Source organism: Rhodamnia argentea, chromosome 4, assembly GCF_020921035.1.
Source record: "Rhodamnia argentea isolate NSW1041297 chromosome 4, ASM2092103v1, whole genome shotgun sequence".
Classification (NCBI taxonomy): domain Eukaryota; kingdom Viridiplantae; phylum Streptophyta; class Magnoliopsida; order Myrtales; family Myrtaceae; genus Rhodamnia; species Rhodamnia argentea.
Window position 1 is genome coordinate 7,356,133 of NC_063153.1, and position 20,113 is coordinate 7,376,245.

At 38.4% G+C, this 20,113-nt stretch overlaps 2 protein-coding genes and 1 long non-coding RNA gene across 8 annotated transcripts; all 3 read left to right on the top strand.

Annotated features, from left to right (window-relative positions):
- Positions 1–362: 362 nt before the first annotated feature.
- Positions 363–6,053, top strand: LOC115736183 (polyubiquitin). Of its 4 annotated transcripts, none has more exons than XM_030667738.2 (5): positions 363–497; positions 681–765; positions 2,805–2,990; positions 3,141–3,180; positions 5,705–6,053. In XM_030667738.2, the coding sequence occupies exons 2-5, from the start codon at positions 763–765 to the stop codon at positions 5,785–5,787; spliced, it is 312 nt and encodes a 103-aa protein (XP_030523598.1). In that variant the 5' UTR covers positions 363–497; positions 681–762; the 3' UTR covers positions 5,788–6,053. The 4 variants fall into 4 exon arrangements, with proteins under 4 accessions (XP_030523598.1, XP_030523599.1, XP_048133312.1 ...); XM_030667739.2 differs by having other exon boundaries at positions 379–497; positions 659–765; XM_048277355.1 differs by lacking the exon at positions 363–497 and having other exon boundaries at positions 512–765; positions 3,141–3,262.
- A 2,615-nt stretch (positions 6,054–8,668) lies between these two features.
- LOC115736182 (uncharacterized protein Cbei_0202) lies at positions 8,669–17,498 on the top strand. Of its 3 annotated transcripts, XM_030667732.2 has the most exons (14): positions 8,669–9,063; positions 9,277–9,339; positions 10,013–10,462; positions 10,992–11,063; positions 12,240–12,365; positions 12,502–12,714; positions 13,646–13,693; positions 15,085–15,243; positions 15,636–15,797; positions 16,052–16,145; positions 16,254–16,372; positions 16,477–16,521; positions 16,704–17,018; positions 17,164–17,498. In XM_030667732.2, the coding sequence occupies exons 1-13, from the start codon at positions 8,719–8,721 to the stop codon at positions 16,935–16,937; spliced, it is 2,130 nt and encodes a 709-aa protein (XP_030523592.1). In that variant the 5' UTR covers positions 8,669–8,718; the 3' UTR covers positions 16,938–17,018; positions 17,164–17,498. The 3 variants fall into 3 exon arrangements, with proteins under 3 accessions (XP_030523592.1, XP_030523596.1, XP_030523597.1); XM_030667736.2 differs by lacking the exon at positions 13,646–13,693; XM_030667737.2 differs by lacking the exon at positions 9,277–9,339.
- Positions 17,499–17,511: 13 nt separating this feature from the next.
- Positions 17,512–17,813, top strand: LOC125314607. Its single transcript, XR_007198087.1, has 2 exons — positions 17,512–17,588; positions 17,670–17,813. It is a non-coding gene; the product is annotated as an uncharacterized LOC125314607 (long non-coding RNA).
- Positions 17,814–20,113: the final 2,300 nt, after the last annotated feature.

Sequence of the window (20,113 nt, forward strand, 5' to 3'; positions counted from 1 at the left end):
AATAGTTCGTGCAGATTTTTCGGTGTTTTCGAAATCAGAGAAAAAATGTTTCTAATTTGAGTTATGTGACATATCCCTCTTGAGAACCATGTTCCAGTCTAAAGATCTCTCCGTGCTTCGAAATCGAAACTCCATGATCGCCTGTGACGTGGAAAGAACCGCTTGGACCGGAATAAATCGGGTTGACCCGATAACATCGTTTTGGACGTTTGACCACCACGTACAGCTTGTGCCACGGTGGGCCCTGGATTTTGGGCTTACAATTTGGGCTAAATCCACCCACCGATTGGGCCTGTCTCTCTAATCTATAGCCCATCCGCTGGTTTCTCCTCTGCAACATCGGGAAGTCCCAAAAATCTTCAAGCTGCCCCAGCAATGGCGGGTCCATATATATACAATCGCCGACGACCGACTGGTCTGCTCCTGATTCCTCGCTCAGTGAGCGTCCAGCGTCTCGTACGAAGCACTTGAAGCGACACGATATGAAGTCCTTCTAGGTAATGCGCGCGTTTTGTACCCAGTTGGTAGATCCTCTTCGAAGGATTCAAAGTTTGCTTCTTCTTTTTCTTTCGTTCTTCGGGATCTTTTGCGGTTCTTAGTTTCTTTCACCAGGAAGAGAAAAACCGATGGAAGTCGATACGTGCATTAGTTGACGTAGGATGTTCTCTTTGGGCATCTAGGTTCTTGCGTAATCGTTGCAGGAGTTCAGAGACCGGAACAGCGGAATTGATCGCCGGATTGTTCTTGTGGGGGCAGTTGAAAATGGTACAGCTCCAGTTCTGATGTGTCCTAGTCGATGATTCGTGTGAATTGTTTGGTTACAGAGTTTCTGGTTTTGTGCCCGTGATGTTTGAGTTTTTCTGGTGCTTGTTCGTGCGCGCCCAATGTGGTGTCTTGTGGCATGTTACTTGGATCCTACAATTTCAGTTCTTTTTTTAATGGGTATAACAAAAATTGAAGTTCAGCAGCATTGCTTTAACTTGGCATTTTTTAGAATATTGTGAGTTCCTATGATATTGTGCTTGGTTCCTTAATAGTTGAACGTGTCCTCCACCTCCTCGGTTACCTTAATAGCTTAAAAACCCTTGGGAGCCATTGTTAGTTCTTCTGGGTTTAAGATTTGTGTATTTCATCTCTCACTCTTTCTGTTCGTTGGATCTGCTGTTTTTTGTGTTACGACAGAGTTTGGCGCTCAAAATCTGAGAACATGGACTTCTCTGTGAATTGCATTTGTGGATGAATCTGAACTTAGTTGAAATTGCAGAATTCAGTCCATAACACTGTTTGGGCCTGATGGGCATGCCCAAGCGAATTGGTTCATGTTCTTGTGCTGGAGTTTTTTGGACAAATGAAGTTTGTTATTTCATTATGTCAAGAGCATATCGTGTCAAATTAGGTTCATAGAAGGAAAAAATACAGCCTATTATGCATAGGAAAACAGAGTCAATGCAAAACGGCTGGGCTTTGGCAGTTGTCTGTCAAATTATCTTCTATAGTCTCTTGAGGGACGTAAAGAGCATTCCTGGAAAGAATAGAGTCAATGCAAAAAGGCTGGAATTTGGTAGTTATCTGTCAGATTAGTGTCAGGATATTTTTTTTTTTTCAGTCGAATATAGGATTATTTGTTGAGTTTTACAGAACTTTGTTCTTCCAAAACATAGGAAACTGTTATTGTGAAAGAACAATTGCTGGAGTGTTGATGTCTTAAGGGAATTAGAGAGAAACTCATAAAGGTTGAGCTGGGGAAAAAGGAAGGCTGGAATGCCAACAAGCGTCTAGCATTGAATTCATCCAATGTTAAGGGTTTTTGTTTAAGTTGCTCAAAAGACAGAGTATGTGAATTGTAAGTTCAGCAGAAAAGTTCCGTGATGCAGTGATAAGTATGGAGATCGGGAAGTTTGAAAAAGTGAGTAATAATTGGAGAAACTGATATCGGCTTTCCATACGATGCAAGCAATATGGATAAAGTGGAAAACCATATTATTATTGGAAGTATGAAGAAGTGAGCAATAATGGACAAACTGATATTCGTTTTCCATGCAATACAAGCAATACGAATGAAGTGGAAAAGCATATTACATTTTACTGTGGAATAGAATTTAAATTTAAGGAGAAAAGTGTAGGAACTCTACTGGCAACGAAGCTTAATGGCATGTAAATGTAATGCCTCTGGGTGAGCAACAATATACACACACAATGGGTTTTCCCGAAAATGAGAATGTCTGCTTGATGTTTGGGCACTGTAAAAAAGACAGCGATCAGAAAATAGCATATTCGAGGGCAACTTTATGTGAGTGTGACTGAAATGAAAATGAAAGTAGCTCACATATGAGGTGGTATAAACACATCCAATGGTAGCCTTTTGATACACTAGGGGAGAAGTGTGTTCTGTGATGAGAATCCTGGTTACCAAAGGAGGACCTAAAAAGTTGTGAAAGGAAACTGTGAAGCAAAGTCTTAAATTATTGGATCTTGTACAATGGAGTAAGAATATTAGCCTTTCCTGCTTTTCACCATTTTGATCAGAAGAGAGGGTTACACACATGAGATCAGTCCAACTGCTTTTGGAAGTAAAATTTGTTAATGGTTTTAGATCATTGTATGCATAAAGGTTAACATACGCAGAGTACTGTCAACATGGAAGGCATGTGGAGACTTTTTTTCACCGAAAATCATAGTAAATTGTGTTTACTCTATACTTCTATTCCACTGCCACATAATTTGCTGTTTAGATTGCAACTTTTGATACCTTAACTGCCCTTTATTTTGGTACTGCTCTGCTTACGCTGTAGTCCATCATGCAGAGTATGTACATTCGTGTTAAGCGGAGTAAGACGACTTACTTTATCCAGTGTGAACCGACTGAGACAATTCTTAATGTCAAGGAGAAACTGCAAAACCTCATAGACCAACCTGCTAATGATCAACGTTTGATCTTGGTAGGGACTGGGGAGGTGCTGGAGGATTCAAAATCACTAGCAGATCAAAAGGTACTAATTCTTTGCGTCAGTTGTTTGGCTCTTCATTGCATCATATGAGTTTACTTTTATGCATAGATAGTCCCAAGTTTTTCATAGATAGTAGTACTGGTGAAATGTTTCTTTCTCACGCATCTCACTTATCCAATGATGTCTATTCAGGTTGAAAACGATGCCGTGGTTGCACTGACCTTGAGGAAAGGTTGTTTCTTGTTCTTGATTTCCTCTTACTCTATCAACTTGTATGTTCTCAGCCCCTGCTATTTTCCAGGCTTATGATTTTTGTAGCGCAGCAGCTCCTTTTTATTTTTGGCTTGGAGAATTAGTCAAGTTTTTGCATCCAAGTTCATTCTTTTTGTCAGTGAGTGTTAAACAAGTATAGTCTCACCAGACATTAATATCATTGGGCAAAATAGATTTTGCCCATTTAGTTTTCTCCACATTTCTATCTAGCCTTTTATAACTTCTTTTTAGATTCCCAAATACACCGAACTTTTACAATTTTTTCAACCGTCTAAAAGTTTAAGGATTCAAAGTTTGCCTTTTGCATAAAATCCCATATCGCCAAAAAATGGTAATGAAAACAATAGCCCAAGTTTCATGCTTTGAGTTTTGTCTAATACACCGATGGTCTCATTGGACCCAAAAGTTATGAGAGCTTTCTGACTTCGCATTTTGTGCCTTTTTCTTAATCCAAGTGGACCAAAAATGTGGATGTGAAGTAATCAGTGCTCATAAAAGTCCATAAGAAACCATAGCCCCACCTTATGGAATGGGACCAAAATGAAATAGACTATCATCCGGCAGAGTAGAAATCATAGTGGGGTGTTTGGTCTAGTCAGGAATCAGATCAAATTGAATCTGTTTCATTTTGGATGAGCATTAATTATGGTTTGTATGTGTGGTTGATTTACACTAGCGTCAGCATTTTCAGTTTAGGTCAATTAGATAGGGACACAATTTGTCAAGTAAATACAGTTGATCTTTTAATATGTTAGGTCTGACCCAGAGGCATCAATGTAAAGTTCCAAGGGCTGTTAGTGTAAATTTTAGAAATTCTAGGGGTGTCGCTAATCAGAACTCAGTGGGTGTCACATTAGTTCATTCAAGATAGCAACGCTTCCAAAATTAAATGGTTGACTACACTTTCTCCCTGAAGTTCGAGTTTATCTCACTATGACCCTTGCTCTTTTTTCTTCTTCTTAGTTCACCTCTTTGACTTCACGATATTGTTCCAATTTACTCTTCTTACTGCCCATAAGAGAATAGCCATAACTTGTCCTTAAGCCTTATTTTGTTCACCTGTTCCCACATGAAACTAGATCATCATCAGAGTTAACCTATAGTTAACTTTTGATTGCATGCTTATTTGAGTCAATTGAGCATATAACATTTGTCTATTATGCTTTAGATGGTAAAAAATCTAGCTAATTTGCAGTCCATGCTGATACTATGGTGTTTATTGAACCATTCTATGAAATATAGATGGCAAAGCTAAACTGCAAAAATTAAAACAGCATGGAAGTACTGTGAGACATACCCAAAGCTTTTGGAGATGAGGCGAAGTCAACCCTAAGTTTTACTCGTGCGATATCCTAGTCTGTATTTTCTTTTAGCTCCTCTTAGATCAGCATTTATTGAGGAGGGTGCTGTACAGTAAATAAAGAAGGGAAACAAGTAATCGCACTGGTTGATGTTTTCCTTTCTGATGGTAGGTGTTGCACCGATATCATTTTGATCTGCAATCTTGTTTGTGAATTTATGCAACATGTTTCTAACAAAAGGACACAAATGCAAAGCATGGAAAAATGCAATGAGCTGAATATTTAAGGCTTTCGAAGCAGTTAAACTGGAGTCAATCTCTCTGTTTCACAGGAAATGACATGTCATTAATGCTGAATGTTAAGTCTCAGTTTGCTTAAACCTGCATTTGAGTCTATGTAGTTTAATCTTTGTCCTAATTTGCTTAATGTATAACAGGATAAGTTAATGTCATTGACCCTTCTTGAATTTTTTTATCCCCTCTGCATAGAATTCAAAAACTTTACATGCTTAAAGGAGTCTCTCAGTGTACTTTTGTACTGCACGACTTCCAAGATCTGGTCATTGCTGGGCTTGTTCTTTTGGATTATCTGGAAAAAAACAACATGATTAAGGCTTATCTTTTGTATTCCTCTTATGTTTCTTGTTTTAATTTATCTCTCTGTTTAGCATGGGCTATGCTGCTTATACTGGTTTGTCATCGTCTTCAGACTATTCAGCTCTATCTAGTTTACAACTATTTACCTGCCACGTTTGTTACATTCCTTCCTTTAAGTTGATTTCATGATGTCATTGGGTTAGTAATTTGTCTTCATTAGCTGTTGTTTCATTTGAGTGCTTGTGTGATAAAGTTCTTCTGGAGCCCAATTGAAAACTTGTGACATCTTGTTGTACAATGAATAATAATCAATGGACTTCCAGAGGCTTCTTAATGATTAGCTAGTCATGGGTACTACTATGTAAGAATGCGGGTTTTATGGAGCATAGCATGACTTGGTAGTTGTGCAAGTATAATTGGTTATCACTGGAAGCCTGGCTTTTATTTGTTTAATCACCAGAATTACTTTGTTATTCTGTAATTATTGGCTGCTTCAGTGGAGTTTTGCTCCCTTCTTAACCGTGGATGCATTTTGAACAATGATTTCTTACGTCATCAATTTGTTGACTCAATATTTCATGGGCAGATGACAATGAGTTCGAGGAAGTGAACATTGTTCGGCCGACCGATTTTTACCAATCTCTCGATGGAGATGGAAGCAAATGGTGAATTCAGTGGACACTCTTATCTAAGCACTGTATCAAAGTTTCCTCACTCATATGAGGAATTGTGAGAACTTAAAGAAGATCATGCGCTTGAGAGACCCAGCGATCATAAGACGGTGAAGAATTGTTCGAAAGTACGACATTTATTTGCTCGTCGGCATGTCAGATAATCTTGAGTTCATTCGATTTTTTTATCACTACGCTCTCTGTTGAGGGTTGCACGAGTTCTGTTTGGAGAATGCATGCACCATTAATATCATTTCACGTCAACCTGCTCTTTCTCACTATATACCAGGAAAAGAAACTAATGACTTGGTTAGAAAATGAAATCAGCTCAGTCAATCTTGAAGTGACTGTGTTATAGGGCTCATGGATATGATGGAGGACTTGGAGGAATGCCTGCACTAAAGGAGTCTGAGAATTCTTTAGTCATTTGAAGAAGGGGTTTTGGCTCAAAGTATACTAATTGAAAGCATTTCTGTTTTGGGAACACAATCTCCAAGGCAGATAACTTTTCAAATGCATTGTGCCGATATATTATCGATTGAGCTAGACTAGACTTTTGACATGTACGATTGTTTGGCTCGAACATCTCGAAAATCCGGTGTCTACTAAATACCGGTGTGCTCTTGGATGTTCGGGCGGAGCGCCCTTTCGGACATCCTAGTGAGTTAACGGTAGTTCTGCACTCTTAGTTCATGAGAACCACGCTATTACCAAATATTCCCTCTTTCAGTTCGCTTTTTCGGTAGAGATTGGAGGAATATGAAGGACAATCTGCCTCGACGTAGTTGACAATTCTGAGTTCCTGATCGGATATGAAGAGTTGTATATGGCTGTCCTCTTCGAAAAAGATGATGCGCAATGTGTACACTGTACATGGTACACATCAACCGAAGACGATGCAGAAGGCTGCTTCCATAGAAACCAATTTTGCGAGAACATTTATCAATGGGGCCAGTTCCTCGTCAATTTCGTGGACTTAAGTTTTTTTTTGAACTTTCGTTTGTTACGTTGAAATCCTAAAACCTGTGTTTGTTCATCCAATTGAGTTTGATGACAGAAGGAAGGACTCAAAGTGCAGCGACGTTCACGTCTAGGATTTGATATACGGAATGAAAATTTCAGTTTTTAAAGTGCACAAAATTTGACAAATTTTAGGACTTACCTTTTCTATAAGTAAAAGGTTGGGAAGAGACGAGCTTTTCTTCCGAGACTTACCGTAGGGGTCCCACGCACGTTATGAAATATTTAATTTGAGCCATAACTACTTATTTTACTTATAAATATACCGTCCGTTTTTTTTTTTTTTGTACTCAAAATCGTTTTGAATTTATTTTTCTTTTCATGTTTATTTTGTTTTATACTGCTCTAAGTAAGGATAAGGCCCATTTTTCATCATGCTTTTGCTTTTTTCCCTCCTCCTTTTTCTCTTTTTCTTTCGATTCAATATAAGTTTTTTGCTTATGTGGTATTATTATTGTACTTTTCTGTTTCAAATTTCAATATTTATTTATCCATGTGTGTTTCATGATTCTACATTTTTTTTGATGACTTTTTCGTAGCCTTTTTGTTTGTAATTAGAACCAAATGCAAGTAAATCATTCCTTAAATCTACTTATTGAAGTGAAAAAAAATAGGATATAATGGATGTGTTTGGTGTTACGGTCAAATGATATGGTATCGGTATTACTTGCGCTTAACCGGTCTCTACATCAGTGAGATGATGTACAAAGAGAAAACCAAATCAAAACAATGTCATTTGTTTTATGATCTTAAAATAAGACGAGCGAAGAACATTTTTAAGAGATGCTAATCTTACTTATTAGGTATTCTTTCATTTTTTTTTTCTATTTTTCCTAGAAAATAAAGATATAACATTTTGTTTCGATTGAGACATTGTGTTAATTAAATAAGTTAATTCTGTTGCACAACATTGATCGGGCTTTTGCTAGTTCTATTTATATTAAGATGATTACTTGGTGAATAGACAAGAGGCGATGAGCCTCCCTAAGAATTTTCTTTTTTGGGGATTTTTTGTATGGTTTCCCAAGTCTAGCGAATAGGTAAGAAAATTCTTTTTTGGTTTTTCACCTCTTCTTTTTGTGGAGATATTTCTTTTTCCTAATGACTTCAAAAGCAAATGAATAGGGTTTTCAATAATGTGGTGGTTACAGCCTATAGGAATCTTTTGGATTTTTTCAATCACTTTTACAACTTTTAACTATTTGATTTTCAAGTGATTTTGTTCAGGACAAAACTTGGCATTTCGTGTAATATAAAAAAAAAGAAATTTAATTTAACCTTTTTTTTAGTCGAAAAATTTAAATTAACTAAACGAGGTACTACTGTGCCGATTGGTCTTTGTACTTAGGAAAGTTTTCGGAGTATGCTTGTCACCCCATCTACATACGATAATAAAAGCAAAATAATTAGATGTGCTCTTGATGAATATGCGACCGCGTTTATATAGTCAAAACTCTATATAATAAGTACGTTCCCATGAATAGCAAGACATTAAGCAAATGATCAAAAGAAGAAAATCAATTTTGTGATTTCAAAACTTAGCAATACTTTGTTTCTTATGGCTATAAGATGGATAATATTATATCTTTCGGATTTCGTTTGTTTTACGAAAAATCAAAAATTTTCATCTCACCCGAAATATATAAATTATTGTCAATAACGAAAACAATTTTCATTGATTAATTATTTTAAGCGATATAAACGGTCATTCTTTGAAAAATAATTTTGTTGTATAAAATAATCCAACCTGAAAAAAAAAAAATCAAGAGAAATAAGAACTTATGGATTTCTTTTTCTTTTCCATTAAAAATATATATGTAATTCATGGGGGCAAAACCTCCCTTATCCCTCAACTCTGCAACTGTAGACACAATCTCCTCTCTCTCTCTCTCTCTCTCTCTCTCTCTCTATGACCATGTCGCTTGCTCCCTCCAAGGTCCTTCCGTTCACCCTCACCCACCACTCACTCTCCCCAAGCTTCCCTTATCCCCGTCCCCGACCCTCCTGTCCCTCTCGCCAAACGCTCCGAATCCTCTGCGCCAAGAGGACCGGCAAGCAGAGGTACCCTTCCGAGAAGAAGAAGCTCAAGCTCAAGCTCAAGCAGAAACAAGCCCTCGGCGATGTCAAGAACAAGTTCGAAGGCACTTGGAGGCTCTCGAAGCTCGCCGTCCCGGTCCACGACGACCCCGGCAAGGATTTCCTCGGCGTCTCCGATGGGTTGCTCCAAGAAATCGCCAGAGTCCTCGAGTTTCCGGTGAACTTATGATCATTTCTCTTCTTGCTCGCAGGAATTTTCTGGGGTTTTTAGTCCGGTTCCGGTTGCTTGTTGCGCGAGTTGATGGGCCGATTTTAGGATCGGTGTTCATCCAAAAGTTCGAAATTTTGAAAATGCTTTGTAAGAGTCGAATTTGTGCTGGTTGGGAAGCCATTTTACTTCAATGACAGAGACTTTTTCTTATGTTGTAAGGTCGCTTCAATGTTGCCTGCAGAAGCGTTTTGCGTGGTGAGGAAATCATTTGATGCGAGAAAGGTGCGTCTGTGAAAGTGAGGTTGTTGGTCTTTGTTCCATAACACGTGTCAAATACAATATGATAGTATATCATTCGAGAGTCTTTTGTAACATATATGTACGTGTATGCGTGGCATCTAGTTTGTGTTGGGATCTCCCTGCCCCTCTCCTCATTTGAGATCATTTTGCGCTTTTCATAAGTTGCTGTCTGGAAAGAGGCGTTCTTTTAAGGATCACAAGAAGATTGTTTGCTTATGGGAAAAGACATTAAAGTTGTAGAATGCTGATGAATATACCATTATGGTAAGATACCAAGAGAGTGCACCAACAGACCAGGAAATGGTCCTTAAAGATGGATGAGTCAGCTGTTTAATCATTCTGCAGAATCAGAAGATGCCAACTTATAAAGGAAAACGATAAAATTATGGTGAATCAGATTGAAAATGCTATCTCCAGCAGTATTTGTGAGACTTGTGGTCCTTCCTGTTCTGTTGCTCAAACTTTAGGTATGGTTTGATGATCGTAGCCTGGGACTACTGAAGTGAAGAATAACCTTTTCAAATTGCATTGTTTTCCGTTTAGAGTAAGAGTCACCAATTAATGACTGCAATGAGCCGTACACTATCAATGGTGTAAAGCGGAACTTTATGATTGCTAATAATTATTTGACCTCTTCTCCTTTTTTTGGTCTCAGATGCTAAAGGGGCCCAAATTTGTATATACAGTGGATATGGATGCAAATAAGCTTCTGCACCTAGAGCCTCGTACATGGGACTTTATTTCTCGGTTGGAGCCCAAAGTTGGCATAGTAGAACGTATGCTAAATAAAAAGGGTTCAGGTGATTTGATCAGCATGATAAATGATTGTAAGAAGAGCCATGAAGCTACATTGTCAAGAGAGAGCGATAATGACCTTAAAGCTGGATCTGGGAGACAATGGACATCCAATTCTATAAGAGTACCTAAAATAGCTGTGGTGGGTAGTGGGCCATCTGGTCTCTTTGCTTCTCTAGTGCTTGCTGAACTTGGTGCAGATGTTACTTTAATCGAAAGAGGGCAGCCTGTTGAGCAAAGGGGGCGTGATATTGGTGCTCTTGTGGTGCGTCGGATTTTACAGCTAGATAGCAACTTTTGCTTTGGAGAGGTTAAACTTTTGTCCATCTCATTGTTCTATAAGTCCTCCTTGGCCATCTTATTTCATAAATCAACTATTTATGAACCTTACTTTTTCTGTTAGGAGGAGACATATTTAGTGGAACCGATGATATAATTTACGAGGCTATATTTTCATGAGCAAGGCTGTTATTTGTTTCGGACTTGCTATTTCTTGTCTAGAAGTTCATTATTATTTTTTTCTTCGTTTTGGCAGTTTGCCTAATTTACTAGATCTAAACATCGTAAAAAGAAGTAAAATTAGCTTAAGCATTGTAATTTTATGTTTTAATTACATTTTTTCAAGGGCTCTTTTTTATTTGTTTGTCTTGATGGCATGCTCATGTTTTTAACAATTATTAATATGTACAGCCTAAGCGGGGTGTAGTTTTGCAGAGAACACGACCTTTTTGTCCTATCTGCCATTTTTAAATTGTTTTTGGCTGCTGAGTTTCTTGTATTAGTCCTTATAGTCCATGTCTGCTGTTAGAGTCATTTATGCGAGGACTTATGCATGGCAGGGTGGTGCAGGTACCTGGAGTGATGGAAAATTGGTAACTAGAATTGGAAGGAACAGTGAGTGTGTATTGGCGGTAATGATCCATGACCTTTTTTCCTCTGTGAAACATGTGCATTCATTTACATTTTCATAGGTCATTGTGATAGCTCATCCCCCCTTACTTGTAATTCATCAGTGGCGCTCTTTTGTCAGAAAACCCCTAATTTGGATGTTAAACGGTGCATCACCCTCTTATTGACTCTTTAACCTTTCCCTTCTAATTACCTTATCACAAGGGGAATAGGACGGCCGCAATGAATGGCATGTAGTATCTGCTTATCCGGATCGTAGTACTTTTCTGGAAGCACAATTTCAGGCTCTCATAACATTTAAAAGTTACCTTTTCCAGATGTGAGTTTAGGCAACAGATGCATAGTCACTTCCTAGTGCAATATTTTTTAGCCTTTATCTTTCGGTTAGGTCTCCCTGTGTCACTGAACTGAACTAATGTATTTTGATGAAAGCTGCTCCTTCACTTAGGGAAACGTGAGGGCTTCTTGATTGGACACTATGGTGCTGTTGCAGCCTAAAAACAAAACCAAATCAAGTGCTAGAGTTGGTGTGACTGTTTTAATTGCAAGGGTATAGCGAGGTAAACTCTGAGAGGGAGGAAGATCCTTGGCACAAATAATTTCATTCTTCTTTAATGGTGGAATTTTCTCTGTTTGTCTAAAGTTAAATATGCGTCTCTCGCATTTTGTTGTTAGCCCGTGGGAGAAATATTGGTCTATATGAAAATTTGTTCACTGTATAATAGTTTATTGGTAGGCGGTGAAAATTTAAATCTTTCTTTCTTTATTCAACTTGTTGCCAGTTAAAGGATATTTGTTTATCCATATGCAGAGTTTACTACGTGTTCTACTTATAAAAATGCATGATAAAACATTAAAATCTATTTTGTCTCAAAATTAGAGTAAGATGTGTTTATATCACCACACTTGGGTTTCTTTCTTTTTATTTGCTAACTTTACTTGGGTGGGACTTAAAGCTTCAATTTTCATATCAATTCTTAGGAGCTAATTGCTCTAATGTACTCCATTATGCTGAGTATTGCATCATTAATGTGGGAAGTGGGGAGAAAAAGGTTTAGAGATGTCAACTTTGGCTAGTATTTTTCAATTATTTTTCGCCTCCCTCAACATCTATTTGGCCATCCTGTTGTATGATACTTCACTTGCTTTACGGCACTTTGTTAACTGTTTCATCTCAGGTTATGAAAACATTGGTGCATTTTGGAGCTCCCAAAAGCATTTTGGTGAATGGAAAGCCTCATTTGGGAACTGATAGGTTGGTTCCTTTGCTTCGGAACTTTCGCCGGCATCTCCAGCAGCTAGGCGTGAGTCAAATTTTTTTTTTTTTTTTTTTGTTGCTATCCTTTGCGCATGCATTAATGGAGTCAGTTGCACTAGGTCATTGCTTATTAGCTCATCACTGGTTTCGTCGGTGTTGATTTTTTAACATGATTTGTGCAGGTTAACATCATGTTTGGGTCGAGAATGGATGATTTGCTAGTAGAGAATGGGCAGGTTGTGGGGGTCAAAGTCTCTCAGTCAAGTGACAAATCATTATTTGACAGTGAAAAGCTTACAAGTGATGCAGTTATCCTTGCTGTCGGCCATTCTGCTCGAGATGTCTACCAGATGCTTCTTTCTCATAATGTGGAGTTGGTTCCTAAAGATATTGCTGTGAGTAAATTAACCTGAGCAAATACATCACTTTTGAATTGCTTTCTTTCCTGAATGTAGTATCATGTCTTTTTAGATTGCTTATTTGGATATTTTCTGCCTTTGATGTACTGATGAGATGGATGACCTTTTCAATTTGCTATTGTGGGGGATGGGTTTTGTGGGGGGGTGTTTGAGGGATCACCTTCTAGGTGAATATTGTGCATGAATTCATCCCTGATAAGACATAAGACCATTAGAGATTTTGTTTAATAAACATGTAGCCTCTATTTAAGTTGAGAAGTCTCTCTCTCTCTCTCTGGCACGTGCGCAGAAAGGAGGTCTGTTCGTATCCTTTTTATGATACTGAGTTGAAACTGTGTCAGTCTGAATTAAAGCTGTACTGTACCATGTTGGCACTTAAGTTGAATAAACCAGGAGATGGCTGACGTCCAGTTATGTACCTTAAGAAGCAAGCAAACACTTACTGAAACGATAGCATCTGCAATTCCAATGATCAGAACTAACGCTAGATCAAATAAAAATTTTCAATCTGATCCTTCAAAATTGAGATTTTCAATATGCAAATGCTATACGCTGGAATGTAAAAGGTTGGAGAATTCAATTAATTGTGTTAAACTGGTCCTCCAACATCGTTATTTTTTATATTCACATGGATTGATTGTGTCAAAGTGCAAGAAGAAGCAATTTGTAATGAATTTCTCTGCTGTTATGCTAATAGTATCCTCTCATTTTCTTTATGGTCATAGTTATGGAATGTTATGAACTTATGATGTTGCATTACGATCTTGATCTCTACTTCAACCTTGTTTTAAATTTGCAACCCTTAGTCCTCTCAAGTAAATAGTCTGGTTACTAAGATGAATATGTGGTCACTGGCAACATAAATGAAACTACTAAGTGCCATTTTTCCTTCTATTGTGTTTCGCAGGTTGGTTTGAGGGTTGAACATCCTCAAGAACTAATAAACAGCATACAGGTTGGTGATGCACTTCGTTTACCCTTTGCTAGTGTATCAATTGATTAGTCAGATAAATGAATAACCACCCATGGCTGTTGATGTCTATTAATTTTCTTTCTTTTTTCCTCTAAATTTATGGAAGCTCTCTTGGTTTTCCCAGGCTACGATATCCCTAAAATCTCCCGTATCCCTCTGTATTTGTTAGAACTGCATCAGAAACACGATCTTTTTTCTACAGTATTGAGTCAGCTCTCTAGTTTTGATAGTGAAATAGGTTCTCAACGAAGTTAAAAGTTTCCAATTGATGTTCTATAGGTAAATCTGTGAGAGACCTTACAAAATTGTTATGAGTTTTTTTGACCAAGGAAGAAATTTGCTGCCATGCCTAGAACAGAATGGTACCCATAAAACCTCTTCTCTCATTCTTTCTTTCCTTTCTTTGTTCTTCAAGCCCTGTTGTGGAATCATTCACCTCTCAGAATTTGTTAGGCACTGTTGTGGAATCATTCACCCCTCAGAATTTGGCCCAGCCATCTCTCCACTTCCCAAACCTGCTTTCCTGAAATTGGTCCATTTGGCACTGTCTTTCCCCAGCCCATACTGCGGTGCTGCTTCATCTACTTGACACGCTAAGCAGGATATGGGTTAAAAAACCTTTGACTTTGGCCGGTGCTGATTAGGCTTGGGGCTGGAGTTATTGGTAAGAATGAGGAATGTGTTTGAATCATTAGAAGATCGTGAGATTGGAGGTTTTTTCTACTTTAAGGAAGAGTTGTTTGTGGAAGGAGATTTCGACAGTAGTGAGTGATAGAGAGATGAAGCAAGATGATCATACCACATATAGACGGGTCTACAGAAAGTGACAGTGGAGAGATGGGAGAGTAGATATATGTTCAAGAATCGTTTCATCTTTGTATTCAAGTCTCAGAGATTACTCAGATGAGGAAACCAACGAGAGGAAAATAATGCAAAGAGAGAAGAAATGAGGGTGATGGTGTGTGCTTCTTGAAGATACTTCTTGTTGATCTGGGTTCTCTAAAGTAGCTCAGATGTGGGATGAGTGGAACGAATCGGGGAGGATGGTGCTGTCAATGAGATTTATATGTGGTGCAACAAGTTAAAAAAATGAAGAAGGCATCATTATTTGGTGTGGTTAACCGCGTTGAGTTATTAATGTCCCACGTTGGTACTTTTGTCGCACCCAACAATCTATGTATGATTTTTCCATCACATATAACCTAATGCTGGGGGCAGCAGATTTCATTTCTGTTTTTCACAATAGTTGTAGTACTGAACAGAGCAATGGAAAAAATTAAGGGTTCAATTGCATTCCTTGCAATTTAGAATGTCTAGTGAAATAATTCTTTTTCTAGACAACGTTCTTATGGAGTTGATTCTGTATTTTACAGTACTCAAAGCTTGCATCGGGTGTCCGTGGTGGACGTGGAAAAGTTCCAGTGGCAGATTACAAGGTTGCCAAGCATGTCAGGGGTGAGGATATCGATTCTTCCCCAAGTTTAGGGACAAACCGTGCTTGCTACTCGTTCTGCATGTGTCCTGGTGGACAGGTATGCCTGATAGACATCTTATTTTGTTGAAAGGATGGTTTGCAATGCTTTATGGTGGTCTATTGGACTTTCTTCCTGTTTCTTTATCATAGTACAGTACACAGCAGGTTCTTTTGTAAGATTATTCAATGTGATCGTATGGCTAACTTAGTGAGGAGTTATCCAGACAGGTCAATAAATCTTTCCAACGGATTTGCAACACGAATTGAAGAGTACTTACTAGCTAGATAGTGTGGTATATCCATGAATGAATGCAAAAAATTTTGGACTGATTATGAATTTTGATGAATAGACTGGATTTTTAGAACAATCTATGTGCAGAAGAGCATATTGAAAGCATAGAACAAAGTTTGTTGGTTTTATGTGTTGGTGTAACTGAAGTACACTTTCAGGTGGTTCTCACAAGTACTGATCCATCAGAACTTTGTATCAATGGAATGTCTTTCTCTCGGCGTTCATCCAAATGGGCAAATGCTGCTTTAGTTGTCACTGTATCTGGATCAGAGTTTAATTCATTGAATTGCTCTGGACCCATGGCAGGGGTCTATTTTCAGGTGTTTTTGCATTATTTTCTCCTTCCATTGTTATGTTATTTACCTTTCTGTGCTCATTTGAGTCCAAGTCCATTCCAGGTGTTTATACTCTCCGCTTTCTGGTCTTTCAACCTTATGTTCATAGATGAATGAAATAGGTCAAGAGGAGTTGTTTAGTTCAAAAATTAAACCTCAATTGAGAGTTCTTAATTTCTAATCCCTATCAGTCATTAGGAAATGTTGCTACATTCTGATTCTAATATCTTAATTTTCAGAGGGATCTTGAGAAGAAAGCAGCTATCATGGGAGGTGGAAATTTTGTTGTTCCTGTGCAAACAGTGACAGATTTTCTTGAAAATAAGTTATCAGGTAGTATTTCTCATATCACTATCCCACTTTCTAAATTACATTTAAGCTAAATTACGGAAAGAAAACAGTCAATTTCTCATGTAACTTGGGAATATTTAATTTCTTTAGGAACATCTGTGCCACCCTCGAGCTATCGTTTAGGAGTAAAAGCAGCAAATCTTCACAATCTCTTCCCCATTCATATAACAGAGGCTTTGAAGCGTTCAATTGCTGCATTTGATCAGGAGGTCGAGTACTTTCCTAGTCATCTGTTAACAGTTTTCCTTGTACACTAAGATAAATAAATGTGGTGTCACAAAGTAACATTTTTGGCCAAATTCTTCATTTCCAGTTACCAGGCTTCATCTCCAAGGATGCACTACTTCACGGGGTAGAGGTAATTCACATCTCTACTACTCTGTTGACCTTTTCAAGTTCCAGCTTAATAGTATTCAAGTTTCACTCTCATCTCTTTTGTCATCACCTCACAAAATTTATTCTTGCGGGGCATGTTTTTGTGCTAGCAATGTCTATTCTGAACTTCTTGTAAATAGTTTTCTTTTTCTATAACTTTTCCAGACTAGAACAAGCTCTCCTGTTCAGATTCCGCGTAGCTCTGATACTTACGAGAGTGTGTCGCTCAGAGGACTTTATCCAATAGGTGAAGGAGCAGGTTATGCTGGTGGAATTGTTAGTGCTGCAGTTGATGGCATGTATGCTGGTTTAGCTGTCGCTAAAAATTTTGATTTACTCCCCGACGGCATAGAAGCAATTCTGGGCAGGGCTTATGGCACTGGATTTGTTAATTACTAAGATCCCTTTTGGTGTATGAACTAGAAAGTGCAGGATGTAATATACTTTGGCCAATCTTCTTGCTCATCATAGCCGAGGAAGGTATGAGTTGGTATTTGGCTTCAGCGCTTTTCTCCGCCTTTCTCCAACCATTTGCTTTGTAATTTTCTTGCTTAAAGCCACAGCTAATGATCAATTGTTTCATGTGCTTTACGTCCTTATAATCTGTATGATGCACTTACTGCAGATTTATGGAACTTCTCAACGCAATTTACTTGGTCGTGGGTTGTTGACAAGATTCAGAGAATGCAATTGCAAGAGAAGTCCATGAGACGTTTTGGGCTGTCGATATTTTGTGACAGTTGGATCTAACTTGCTTAATTTAGACCAAGCATCATTAGTACGTGGTGGTCTTTGGAGCACAGGATGCAAGAATCAGATGCCAGAAAACTTGAAGAATCAGATGCCAGAAAAGTTTGCAAGTTTATATTCACCTTGAGAGAAGGCCGTCTTCTCCATCAGAGGATTGGACAGCTGTGTTGGGATGTATGGCACTATCTAGTGAGAGCCAAGGACACGGCCGGTACTGGTGATCTTTTACAGTACAGATTGACTGGTGGAAGCTAAAGTACAACCAAGATCGACTGAGGTCCTGCTTTCTGTTCTTTCAAGGTATTCTGCAAAACTTTTTTAAGTTTATGAGGATAAGAATCATCTTAGCTCTCTTGCTTTGTAGTCAGTTTATTTATACAGCGTGATGAATAATGTCAATCTGATTATGTCAGAGCATAAACATTAGTAGTTCATTTAAGTATCTGCGGGGAAGATCGTTATTTGTCTACAGTGGATGTGAATCTTGACATAAAAACTCATACATGGTGCTGAGGTTGGATTCAATTTGTCATGCCTCGTATCCGTCCCATCGCTGACAGTAGTTAGCATCTCCGTATTAGGATTAATTGGCTTTTCACAATGATTGGACCGAACTTTACCCATTTTTATTTGGTGGTTGTATAGATCCTTCTCAACTAGAAATGCCCTGTACACTGATTTGAGTCTTGCCTATGGAAATGTCTATGTCGACCAGATAATAATTCTGTAATTGGCCTGTATCGTGTCGAACTCTTCTTCTGATCGTGATGAAGGATGCTTAGAGTGGTAATCACGGTGGCAGCTTCAGCAGATATAGTTAAGCCCTATTCTTACAAAGTTTCGAAATTGGTTTTGTTCGTGAGACTATTTGTCACATACAAATTCAAGTTCTTGGTGACAGCCATTAGAATATGAAGTTCGATGTTACTCGACTCTCATATCCAATTCGAAGCTCGCTGTGATCAACCAATGTCCTTGATCACCTTAGTTCAGTAATTTGAAGTCATTGTGTCGTTGAATGTCTGGCTTGACGATGGAATAATGATACTATCAGTTCTCGAGTTTTTTTTTTGCAAAGTGTAATGTCGTCTTTGAAGTTTGAACTTCCAGTCAGTTGAATTACTTCTTCCAACTATTTTACAATGTTCGAACGCATCTTCTGCTCATCCTGTGCCAATCCAATTTGGTGAATTAAAATTTATCGATTGAAATTTTTGAGAGGAAGAAAAAAAAGGACGAGAATAACGTAAAAAGTTTGAGGGTAATTGAGCCAACTTAAAGTTCAAAATCCATATAAACCGTGACCTACTGAAAATTTAGATTGGATGTTCTTAGGTGCCTTTTCTTTAACCCTCCAATTTGGTCTGTATAAGCTCTTTGACTGGGGGGCCTTTCAATTCAAACCCAAGAGCACAGCTCAACTCATGTGCAACTGCATGCCGGAACTCCATGGGTTACCAGAAAGAAGACTGAAAAATATAAGCACTCACCATATACTAAAGTTAATTTAGGCTTGACCCTGAGCCTAACGGGTGGGCCGTGCCGGGGCTGAGGTCCGGCATATTTTTGCTTACCCTAGTCATCCTACTCGTTTCTAGGAAAGTCCTAGTTGAGCCAGGGATTATGCATATCGGGGTGAAAGGAACACTGCCAACAGGCGATGACGTTAGATCGATAACGTGCATGCCGACAAACCATCCTAAAATCCGTAAACAAATGCTTGTCACTAGTGCGACATTGCCCGTGAAAATGACGGTAAGTAATCCGATCCATCCGGACCTCGGCTCAAGCAAAGGATTTCTTGAAAAAAGGGAACGCTTGTGGACATTTGGTGAATGAGCTCACGACACAGAACAGACCATGCCATGCCAGCCAAAGATCAAACGTATCTGCTGAGAGAGAGAGAGGAGACAAAAACCACTCAGAAATTCTCAGTTCTTGCAGATCTCCTCCCTGTCTCCTTTTGGTCTTTCTCTATGTACCACTTATTTGAAGGTATCCAATGTATGTCCAGACCTCAGTACCCGAACAAAAACATGAATCGGCGGGAGGGAACAGTGCAGAACAAAACCTTGTCTGTTCCAAGTTCCTTGTCCCCCTACAATCAATGCCTTTGTAGAAAACCCACACCCAGACAGAGACTTGAGTACTAACAATAGCAATAGGTGAAAAATTGGATTGTTTGGGGGATGAAGAGCACAGGCAGATGCAATGCCTTTGATTCACCATGATTGGAGTTGCATTTTCTTGCACATGATTGCCCATCCTTGGTTCCATTTTTTATTGCTAAAAAAAAGGAGAAAAAAATTAAAAAAAAATTGAGGAAAAAAAAAGGAAAACAAAAGGATGGTTGTGAGAAACCTCCATTTGAATATTGGGGCATATTATCCGAAGTCACTGCTCATGCTATTCCATAGGAGCCAAACTGGCCAGACAATATGACAAAATGATTGCTTTGCTTTAATCATAGGATTTGCATGTAAATGGGCCCACAAGAACCAGGAATTAATGAAGTGTTTGGTTGATCTTGATTATATCATGGGTGGAGTTCTGCAGATTCAATGCTCTTTGAACACCTTTCATTGAGTATGACCATTCAAACTTGAAGATTGTATTCTTTATTTTGAAGAAAGGTGGATATAGACATGTTCCTATATATTTTCAAACATATTATGGTAGGAAAGAGAGGGGGTTTCCAATCTTTTGGCTAATAATTCTTAAGAAATGTTTTGAATTTGTTTGATTCTCTTCCAAACTTATATACAAGGGCAGAAGAGGAAACCTGTTTAGTTGATAGGGAAAAAATTGGAAAATGAAAATGCTCG